The 12,376-nt window shown below is 34.1% G+C and overlaps 1 protein-coding gene across 1 annotated transcript in view; it reads right to left on the reverse strand.

Annotated features, from left to right (window-relative positions):
• The window catches only part of EFR3A (EFR3 homolog A (S. cerevisiae)), a 111,561-nt gene that overhangs the window by 49,893 nt on the left and 49,292 nt on the right, over positions 1–12,376 (reverse strand). Inside the window, exons 8-10 of the mRNA XM_011977107.1 lie at positions 10,115–10,193; positions 6,709–6,844; positions 4,514–4,681 (exon numbers count right to left, since the gene is read on the reverse strand). Coding sequence (XP_011832497.1) covers positions 4,514–4,681; positions 6,709–6,844; positions 10,115–10,193 — 383 coding nt within the window. The remainder of the gene's footprint in view (positions 1–4,513; positions 4,682–6,708; positions 6,845–10,114; positions 10,194–12,376) is intronic.

The raw sequence follows: 12,376 nt of genomic DNA on the forward strand, positions 1-12,376 counted from the left end.
AAAAGGAAAAATATTTTGGTAGTATTTCTGATGAAACTCTAGTTCACACATGAAACTCTAGTTCACACACTGTGAGCCTAAATTTTTGTTCCAGTAATCAGGCCACACATTGGTAAAGAAGTCAATAATTAGTCACTACTCTGGTTTTCCAGGATTGCTCAAATATCTGAATGTCATTATAATAAGCCAAATTTATAGTTTACAAACCCTGTGAATTAATTCAACATACGTAATTCAACTGATGTAAAAAATAAGTAAATAACTTACCTGTCATTTTTCTTATGCAGTCTAGTTTCTGAGAATATTTTAAATTTATCTGCTGTAGCTTTTGATACTTACTTCCTGGTCACAAAAGATTTATAACCTTTAATTATTTACTCACACTTTAAAGGTTTCTTATTTCTTTGAAAGACTGGAACAGACTATCAAATCATGGCTGTTATGTTCCTTTCTTAAAATTCAATGTTGTCATTACAGAAACTTTCTGCATTTTTAGTATTTTTTAAGAATAAGCTGACTTTTCAATATAACTGTTCAGCTTCTATTACTGGAGTTAATGATCTGTTCATACAAATTCAAACTGTTCTATTCATCATTTTGATTGGACCTAGGGGTAAAAGTCATTTCCCACAACCACGTACATTAGCAGTCAAAAATCTCATAACCTTAACATGACTCCATCTCCTTAAAGTATATTACTGTAGTTAACACTTACAGGACACATATTTATGAAATAAGAAATTATTTTGTACTTGGATCCTCAAAATAACCTTATGAGTCTAGGTTCTCTTATTTGTCTCAGTTTCCTCTTGTGGAAATGAGGATTAGAGAAGTTAAGAACTCTTACCAAAAAATTACACAGCTAACATTAGGGCCTGAGATAAGGGTTATTTATTTCCAAAGCCTACGCTATTATTATTATTCTATAATTCTTCCATACAACTAGATACATTCCCAGTCTTGCAGAAAACTGGACACTGACCTTCTGTTTCAAACAAGTCAGTTCTTACCACAAGGACATGAAGTACCCTGCAGTTCTCTTTACCACAGCACCTAACTACAGTAAAAGTTTGGAGTTAACAAGCACTATCATACTTCCCTGTATTCAACAACATTTGTATCTCTGATTCAAGGTCATTCTTCATGCTTTTCAAATGTGTGGAATAGTATTCTCTAATTCAGTGGTTCCCAAGCTTTGCTGCACATTAGAATTACCTCGGGGAGCTTTTAACATGCTGATGCATAGGCTACATACCAAAATAATGAAGTCAGTATATCTGGGGGTTTCGGTAGTCCAAGCATCAGTGCTTTTCTAAGATCCTGAGGTAATTTCAATGTGCAACAAAGTTAAGAACCATTGTCCTAAGGAAAAACTCTTATTTTTGTCTCCCAAGCATACGGTCAACTGAGTCCACTATATCTGATGTTAATTAGACACAAGACTATTAAAGACCTAAAAATAGTAACAGTAGGAAAGAAATGCAACTAATGTATGCTTTAGAATTGCTTTATTTTTTTAACTTAAAATTGGGTAGGAGTCTTCAATATGACTAGCTCTAAGGACAGAGAGTCACCAAAAGCATCTCATTCTCTACACCTACTGTTTGTATTTGAACTACTGAACAGAAATGAGTCCAGAAGAAAAGAACAAAGCAGGTAGCTATGTTCTTCACTATTTTAAAAGAAAGAGGTGTTGGCCAACAGGCTGATAACTTGGAAGTGCAAAAGCTACAGTAGCCCTGTTCCATGGCCCACCGACAGGAATAACCACATGATCTGACAACTGCCAGATACTGAGAAATTAAAAAGGAAACTATTAAGGAAACCAGATTTTTGTTAAAGTTTGATTTTAAAAGAGAAATCTTACTGTGCCACACTGCATTTCTTTCCTCTCTTTTTTAAATTCTTACATGTTATTCTAAATGTGTTGTATCACAGAAATATGGCTTGAGTCTTCTGTATATACGCTTTATAATAAAATACTTAAGAAACAATACATTAAATATTCTAGAGTGAAACAGTAACACTGAATTAATTAGAAGTCATTAAAGCATTTAAATCGATTCTGTGAAATCAAGATTAGCTGATTTAACATCCTCAAATATCACAAAAAATTATAAATAATCCAAATAAATGTAAAAGTCACCACAGAACCGAGGTTCACTACACATTAATACTAATTGTTTTAAGCAATAACTAGAAGGTCTATGCTTTATTATGACTCCATGGTAACGCTGGAGTTTATTACATTTTGTCTTTTCAGTCAGTCTCAAAATCTTAAGTGCCTACTCTGTGTTAGTGTGTTGAATGAGACACTCCTGGGTATTTTCCTTAATGAGCACAATTTCTAGACATGTGATGAGACGGCAACTAGATGAAATAGAGGTACTACTCCAAGCAGATCAACAAATGCCTCCACAAGGTGAGAGCCCCATGTATCATGAAGCCCTAGTACAAGAAATGGTGTACACATATGTCCAATAAATAAATAGGTGGTGTCAATGGAGATGCACAATCCATGTATGCATATCCATAAAACTTTAAAAACAAGATGACCAAGAGAAAGTCTGTATTAAGTATCCCAAAGGATTATTATAAATAAATAGCCCAGAAGTGAAAAACTTACCCAGATAAAAGGCATAAGCCTAGTTTCAGAAGAAATTTATATATGACTCTACTATTAATTGAAACTATTATTAGGTTAGAAATTAGGTACTAAACCCCAGGAATACAATTGTGAAATTGTGAAATTATCATAGCAAGCAGGTGGTTATATTAAAATATGATCTGGCTATCCTGAAAAAAATACTGAAAGAAAAAGATTAAAGTAGAAAAATAGCTTGCTTGCTTGAATTTGTATTTATACACAGTCAGATTATTTCATTTCCAGAAATGTGAATTCTCATGGCTGTTTTCTTAAGGAAGCTCTTCACTCTTTGTACTTTGACCAGCGTCAGGACAAAAACGAAAAAGAAAATTTAAAAAAGAAAGAAAAGTATACGATATTAAAGTCCAAGATATTAGCATCCAGATATTAGTCTCTAATACTATTACCCACTAAAAGCAACCACAGCTCCTTTGGAGAAATGACTAATTCCAGGGCTGGGGCAGAAAGTATAGAATTCGTCTGGAACAGCTTACCCAAGTAAGGCAGTGCTTTAAAAAAAAAAAAAAAAAAAAAGGTTCGGGGGGTTGGGGGATGTCTTGAAGGAGCTCCCATGAGCCAAATCCGGGACAATCTGAGCATCAAAATGATTAACTATAGTAATGAATTATAAACCATGAAAATACAAATCCATTGAGTTCATACCAATAAACAAATACATGCATTCTGACATACATAGAAAGGTAGAAAAGGGGGCTCCTGCTTACAATAGAACATTGAGAACATTGAGAGGCAACTGATAGTTTTGGAAGGAGCGCTAGAGTTTAAAAACCATCATTTTGCAGCCATCATGATAAAGACTAATTCAGACAAGAATTATGAACGAATGCTAAATCTAACCTTAAGTCTGGATGAAAAGCAGAATATCCCCATGGTCTGAAAGTGCCTTTTCAGAGGTTGCTTATTATTTACAATGGAAAAAACTAAAACCATACAGTGGAGGAATATAATAATGCCTTAAGTGATCAAAATTAATTTAACGAAAAAGGAGCAAGTTACAGTGTGTACCTCTGGATGTGCTAATCTGAGAAGAACATATAACGTATGTAGTATTCCAGCTAGGAATATTTAACTTGAATTTAATTACAAGGAAATACCATTACAAAACCAAATGAAGAACTTTCTATTTTTAAAAAAGTGGGAGGGGGACTTTACTCTTAAGAAATGTCCATGTCATAATGGAAATGTTCCTGACTAATGGACTTAAAGAAATATTACAACTAAATGCAATATATGATCCTAGACTGAATCTTGGACTTAAGGAAAAAAGTCAATATAGTACATTATTGGGTCAACTGATAAAACTGAAATAGGAAGGGTTGATTCAAGTACTGGATCAATGTTAAATTTAGTGATGTTGACAATTTAACTCTGGTTATATTAAAAAATACATTTATTTTTTAGAAAAATACATCAAAGTATGTAGTAGTAATAGGCCATGATGTATGCAACTTCCTGTATCTCGTGGTTTAGAAAAAAATACGCATGTGTATGTGTGTATTCCCACATATACATACATACACAAAGAGACACACATAGGGAGAAAAAGAAACAGAGAGGGAGAGAGAGAAGGGAGGAGGAGATGCAGGCATGACAGAGTAAAAGCAAATGAAGAAGTAAATGCCATAAAATGTTAACAGTAGATGAATTCGTGTCCTGCAGATTTAATGGAACAACATAGTGTTCTTTGTTCCATTGTCATGCTTGCTTATTTTCGAAAATAAAGTTTTCAGAAGTTTAAGCTATCATTCATCTTTGACAAATGTACTATAATAGTCCAGGACTTTATGTGAGAGCTTTGTCTATCACTGTTTTATACGACAGTTTTGAAAAGTGAAATGTACTCACCTATTGTTTGGATGATAGCATTCTGCACAATCTTCTCATCATTGTCTTTGGAACTTGTGTTTAAGTTGACACTGCCTACAGATCCCCCCTGTAAATCATTTGCTTCGAATTCAACACTGAGACGCAGATGTTTCAAAAGGGTGTTGAAGACTTCCAGCACTGTTGGACCTATAAGGGATCACTTATGTGAGAAGATACATGTTTCTAGTATTGCATATTTGAAGTCAATTATCTTAGTTCTTCACAGATTGTTTTTGTAATTTTCTAGTCAAAAATCCATAGTAATTTATTAACTATTTCATTTTTTTAAAAAAGAGTAAATGAGAAATAATTAAGAAAGCCCCCTCATTATACCAACAAACACTGGGCATTTATGAGCAACTCACTGTTTGAATCTCTGGTTCTACCCTTAAAAAATGTGTATGTGCATACAAGAATTACCAAAAACTTTCTACCTATTTAATCTTATCTGTTCACAATAATGTGTACTAGGACAATATTTACCTTAACCGCTGGGTAAGAATCCACGAAATTATATAATATAGCTCACAGAAGCATCAAATATTTATTTTGTATCTTTTGAGACTGAGGAAGGGAGAATATGCCTCAATTATGAGACAGAAACTACCTAATTTATTAGATTCAGGTTAACTGCATTTGTTCTCTTGCTTTTTGTTCTATAAATTCTCTGCATGTGTTTCTATCACTGCTTCTGTCCACTTTATTTTAATGAGTGGGTTTCATTTCTGCCTTTTACTCTTGATTCAAGCTTCATCAGGACAGGTAGCCATGTTTAAATGCCTCTTCAAATGTATAGAGCCTAGCACACGGTACCTAACACACAGTAGACATTAATCAATGTGATGATTCAATGTATCATCTATGTTTTATTTCATATTTCCAATTAAATAACTTTCCAATTAAATAACCTGCTTTATCTCTCTAAGTTACAAGATAAAATAGAAAATTCATATCCAAGATGCCCACCTTTATTTGACAATAAAAGAACAAAAAAATACAGTTGGTCCTCCATATCTGCACTTCTGGATTCACAGATTCAACCAACTATGGGCTGAAAATATTCGGGAAAAAAAAAATCCCACAATAAAAAAATAAATAAATAAAAAAGCAATACAGTGTAACAACTATTCACATAGCACTTACACTGCAGTAGGTACTGTAAGTAATCTAAAGATGATGTGAAGTATATGGGAGGGTGTGCATAGGTTATATGCAAACACTACACCATTTTATACACAGAACTTGAGTACCCGCAGAGTTAGGCATTCTCAGGGGTCCTTAAACCAATCCCCTGCAGATACCGAGGGATGACTATATCATTACATAATATAGTTCCACTTTGTGTTTCAAGCAAAGAAACCATAACCAGATTCTCCTTCAAACTTCTGTATTTCTAATATGCACTATTCCATTTTTGTAGTTACATGTAGGTATAATATCATAAGTTTTGAACTACCCCTACTTCTCATTAACCCATTATCAAATCCTATCAACCTGACATTGTTATTCCTGCTGCTTCCATGCAAGGGCAAGTTCTTTCCCTCATGGATACAATGACACTAACTCGTTATTTCTAATGTGCCCTACATTTTGCTGCCAGAAAAATTATCCTATAGCACATTTCTCATGAAGATTAAATCTTTAAGGGCTATTAATCAGCTAAAGGAATATGTCCACAATTTGGCTACGACTTAATTTTAAAGCCACTTCTCTGATTTCTAAACTAATACCATACATTCTACCCAAAAAGGACCACATAAAATTTTGCTCATGCTAATCCATTTTCCCTCCCTTCTATAAACCCTGGTTTTTTTTTGTGATATGTGATCAAAGCTTGCCACATATTACAGTATTAGGTGGAGCTGTCAAATCACAAGTACACTATCAGTTTCTTGTTTCTGCATTCTCCCAATGTTCAGTATATAGTGAATACTCAAAAACCTTGAGTATCCTTGAAGAAGGAAAGGGAGGAGGAATTGATGTGGAGGAAAATACTTAACTGTGCACTAAAGAAGCCTGAAAATAATTGCACAAACCCAAATTTCAAAAAGAAAAAATTATTGTACATCTAAAAACGTATAGAAATATTCTTAAAGAGTTCTTCATACACTGCTATAATTACTGAAAGAACACTTTGAACCAGATTAATGCACATTTTATTTACTGGCACTCACCTATGGAACCTTTAGCAGCAATGGCAACAGCCTCTAACAGAACCTGAATGATACCTGCCCGAACCCGAGGAGCATCTTTTTTACGAGCATCAAGGTGTCCTAGAATCTCCTGGATCACATGGTGAGAATACTGAGCCTGAAGGAGACAAAACAGTACAAAGATGTATAAACAAGTACATGTACCTTGGCAGAATTCCTAAGACTGAAAAAAACCACCGGACACATAAATGTCCAATTAGTGACTGGTGGTAATGTTATGAGACAATAAATAGCCACAATACAAAGTCATTCTTTTGAAGAATAAACACAGATGCTGGAAAATATTTATGACATTCTGGGTGAAAAAAAGCATACTGCACAATACTATGTTTAATAAAATTCAATCTAGTTTTTAAAAAGTAAATTAGAATTATATATAAAAAGATTAACACTGGCAACCTCTGAGAAAGCGATTTATGAGAAATTTTTATTATCTTTATATTCTCTGTAATTTCACAAAGTACATTTATACACTTTTATGATTTGATAATAGTACAAAATTTTGTAAAAAACATAAATTATGACATTCACAGTATTTTTCCCATACCCAAACTAGATAAATACTATTTAACATGGACACCTAACAATCTAAACAGTCAAAACACTCACCTAATCAAGAGCTAGTGTCAAAATGAAAATATTATCGATGTGTACCTGACAAAATTTAAATCACGGAGATATCAAAAGATGTACAATTAACAAAGGCAATTTTATGACATATAAATAAATCTGATCAACTGTAGTAAATGATGTTGGGGCCTAAAACAGAAAAAGGATAGCCAAAAAAATGTTTATTTTTAATTCCAGTGAAGAGATTTTTTTGTTTTTGAAGAGTAGCAAAGTTTTGTTTTTTTAAAACCTACACTTACACTCATGAGTAAGGATCAGTCTACTATTAAGCACAAGCTGTAAAAAGCGCCTGTGGCTCTCAATCGCTCTGTCTGTATTTGCCTTCAGAAAGGTCCCCCCACTCTGTTTTCAGGCTGGTTACTTTCTTTCCTTTGGAATGTGTGGTTTGATAAGAAGCAGAAGTGCCCTATGCATAATGGCTACTCTGCTGAAATGCAAAAAGTTTCCCTCCTTTTCTATCAAGTAACAGATTTCATCTCTAGGTATTTCTCAAATTTTTGTCATAATACACATCTACTTTTACTTTTAAAACCACCCAAGGTAAAAACTAAGTTTGTGTTTTCATCTTTACTTTTTTTCATTTAAAGCTATGTTAAAATAGATGAATGTTAGGCAGGAAGACACACACAAAACCTGAAACTGAACTTCTTGTCCAGGAAGCTGCACGCTTCTGATGTGTGAACCTTGTGCAGTTATTAGTCTGCCTTTATAGGTAAGAGTAGCTGTTTGATTTATTGTCCAAATGAGGACACTGCAGAGAGTGAAGGAGGTATTGTCAATAATTATAAAGTATGACTACACTAAGCAAACCAGGGCATGTGTTCGTTCTACTTATAAAGAACAACTCAAGAATGATATCATGTATTAAACAAAAGAATATGGAATGAAAGGAAGGAAAGTGCGAAGATGTTATACAGTATGTTGAAGTCACGTGTACTGAGGTTTCATTTATCTATGGTAAAATTTGCCCTTACACTGAAGTTTAAAGCAATGCTAACAGATGAATTGCTTTAAGACACAACGTAATACAGTGGTGGTTAAGTACACAAGCCCTGGAGTCAAACTTGCCCAAGTTCAAATTCTGACTCTATCATTTAATAGCTAAATAACTTTCAGATTAAGAGAGCATTATTTAATCTCCCTGTAACTCAGTTTCTCTCATTTATAATATTTAAACAATAACAATTATTCATAGGATTCTTGGGGCAGTTAAGTAAGTTAATTTGTATAAAGCACCCAAATTGTGTCTACTGTATGACAAAATGCTTAATATGTATTAGTTATTATTACTACTTTTCAATTGGTGACTCCTGAGCTAATACATGACTATAACATTGAACATAACAACAATGACGACAAAAGAGTATTTCATTCAGAAGTGACCAGAAGCAGGCACTCTTCTAAGTACTTTATATGTATTATATACGCAAACAGTTCTAGGAGGTAGATTCACCTCAATTACTCCATGCCCTTCACAGTATAAATAAGGCACGTTTTAGTAATTTGTCTAAGGTCATGCAGAAACTATTAAGAAAGAGCCTAAAAGTGAATTCTGTCTGATCTCAGAGTACAACTCTTAATCACATCTTGTTACCCTCAAGAAATAAATGTAGCATAAAAGATAGGCTTTAAGTAAAATATTTTCCCTTTACCACAAATGCCTTACTATATTTGAAACTATGTCTATGTAAACCCTTAAGGATATAAATCCTAGTCAAGACTAGCTAGTTTGTTTTATGGAGAGAGGGTGAAATATTACCTAAGAGTGATACCTACACCAAGTTTATGGTAAATGGCAATTAAAACAATCAAAGCTATCCAAAGTTTTAATTGTACAATGGTAATAAACAGAAATTTCTATTCTAGTATATACTACCATTTCCAGAAATATTACACGTTTTCCCAAATTGCCAAATCCTGTCATAACACAATAGTAAAATACTAGACTATAGCTATCCCTTGATATACTTGGGGATAGGTTCCAGCCCCACCCCACACCAAAATCTGCACATACTCAAATCCTGCAGTTGGTCCTGTGAGGAAAAAAATCAGCTCCCATATATGTGGGGTTTTGAATCCAACAAATAATAGATTTTCGATCTGCATTTTGTTGGGAAAAAAAATCTATACTGTAAGTGAACCTGCACAGTTGACACTCATGTCATTCAAGGGTCAGCTATATATAAGACTTTCTGATATCCAGATAAAGCGACAAGAAAGGAAAGTCCCTTAGTCTAAACTCCATAAGAAGGTAAGCATCTGGAAAGGTGAGTGCACACTGAGGCCAGCAGCAGTCCCAGGCACATCTACAGCTCTCCAGTGCCCAAAGCTACTCATTTAAATGGTTGTATACATAGGAGACTAGATATAAAGCTTAGGGGCCATCCAGGAAAGGTAGGCTATGAGATCAGATATCCCTGTGACAATTCAGAACCCCTAAAAGACAGCACAGCACCCTCAATGAATCAGGGGATAGCAGGAGACTGTCAAGAAGCTTGTCTGTGTTGGCCTTGGCTCTGAGAGGAACCATGACAGAATGACTTAGTTATCCTTATTAGATCTATCTTTTCATCTTAGCAAATAAGAAAATAAGTAGTAAATGAAAATGTATGAGAAAAAAGAGCTAAATTAAGAGGAATGATTTATATCCTAGAGCTTTCCACATCTGTTTGATAATGTGCTTATCTATACAGAACCAAAATTACTTATATATAGTAAATAGTTAATCAAACCTTACCTGAATGGAATACATTATAATTTTAAAGCAGTGAACTGCAAATTCATTGGGATCCCACAGTTTGTGATGATCTAAATGCCTGCAAATAACAAAAATTACTTTAAAATTCTCTATTTTATTATACTTTCTTCCTCTAGAAACCTCAACAATAGGGAAAGCTTAATAGTGAGAATACTACCGAAAAGAAAAGCAAGATTTCAATTTAATTCTTAATTAATGAACTTCATGAAATATATGTTGCAATTAAAGCTATTTCTAAAGCAATGCCGTGGACCAGAAATAGTTTCATGAACATTTAATCAACAAATATTTATTGATTCACTGGTTTTTTTAATGTTGTGATTTATTAATTTACTTCTCTCAAAGGGTAATTTTAACTGACAAGTAAATCTGAATGAAAGAGGGTGAATGAAGGAAAAATATAAGGCTGGAAAACACCAGGGGAACAGCCTTAGATTATATTCACAGATTGCCAGATCTACTTCTCACCTACTATATCAAAATTAGATTTTAAAAATTGTCCCTCCGCATCAAAACCAGCTTTATTATAGCTATCATTTGTTGAAAATATACTTTATGCTAGGCATATATTATTAACCTTAATGGTTAATCTAGACCATGGGTTCAGGAATAAAATGATCAGAATTTGAATTCTGACTTCATTTTCTACCTATATGTCCTTGTCCATGAGCGAGTTACTTGACTTCTCTAAGGATCAGTTCTCTGACCTGGAAAATGGGGATAACAACAACATCCATTTCATAGGGTAAAAAGATTAAGTAAGATAAAGTATATGAGGTTAGCATAGTCACAGGGCGCGGCAGCACTTGATAAGTGGTAGCTTCTATTTTAATATATAAATAAACCACTTAATGCATGCATTCAAATCTTTTCAAAGGTGAAAAAATTGGAGCTCAGAGAGGTTGAATGAGTTTTTCAAGTTCATACAACTAATAAACAGCACATCCTGATATGACCTATATTAACATCTGTGCTGCTGCTTCTAACTTTCATTTCCTTGAAAGTAATAATTACTTTTTGGGTCATTAAAAATGGAAATGGCACAAAACGAAAGACATGAAATCCCTCTTGAATCATTATGGTTATTAAGGTCTACTATGTGTTATACTATGCTCTAGGCTCTAGACATTCGAAGAAGCATTTGAACATGGCTACCTGTTCTGAAGAAGCCTGAATGAAGAGTAAAAGGCAGAAATGAAACCCACTAATTAAAATAAAGTGGACAGAAGCAGTGATACAAACACATTCAGAAAATTTATAGAACAAAATGCAGAAAACAAATGCACAGTTAACCTGAATCTGATAAACTGGGTAGTTTCTGTCTTATAATTGAGTCAAATTCTTCCATCTTCACTCTCAGAAGGTATAAAATAAATCTTTAACGCTAATATGACCTGTATTATCATGATCTTATGGACTCTTACCCAATAGTCAAGTTAAATATTGTCCAATACAATATTTATCTGCTAAGAGGCAGAAAAACAAACTATTTACCACTTCAAGCACGTTACCAATTACTTAGAATTCGCAAGCTTACTTGTCAAGAATTTTATTACAGTAACCTGCTAACATACTGGTCCTGGCTCAAATTTGTCCTATATAGCCCTATCTGATTAACTTTCTCAAAGGGACATTTCAGCCACTTTATACTTTGAGCTAAGGTCTCCACTGATTATCTATAAACTTAAATACAAAATTTTAAGATCTCTACAGTACAGCCTAAACATTTTCCCTCTTATGTCACTGTAAACCCCTAAACTACATCCAACACTCCAGCTAACATTATCAGTGTCTTGTACTTACTATTGATTAAAAATATGATATTCAAAATTTCTTTTAAATCCTTTATTTTCTTTACTCAAATAATAATTGAAATTAAAAATCTACTTCAATGTCAAACAAAAGCATTCTTTACAAATAAAATACAATTTCCAGAGCAGTTTTTGATAACTACCTTCATTCACATTAAAAGATACTGGCCCTGGCAGGGTGCTGTGGCTCATGCCTGTAATCCCAGCACATGGGAGGCAAAGGCAGGCGGATCACCTGAGGTTGGGAGTTTGAGACCAGCCTCAACAACATGGTGAAACCCCATCTCTACTAAAAATACAAAATTAGCCAGGCATGCTGTTGGGCGCCTATAATCCCAGCTACTCGGGAGGCTGAGGCAGGAGAATTGCTGGAACCCAGGAGGCGGAGGTTGTGGTGAGCCGAGATCATGCCATTGCACTCCAGCCTGGG

This window comes from Mandrillus leucophaeus, unplaced genomic scaffold (genome assembly GCF_000951045.1).
Source record: "Mandrillus leucophaeus isolate KB7577 unplaced genomic scaffold, Mleu.le_1.0 Scaffold173, whole genome shotgun sequence".
NCBI lineage: Eukaryota > Metazoa > Chordata > Mammalia > Primates > Cercopithecidae > Mandrillus > Mandrillus leucophaeus.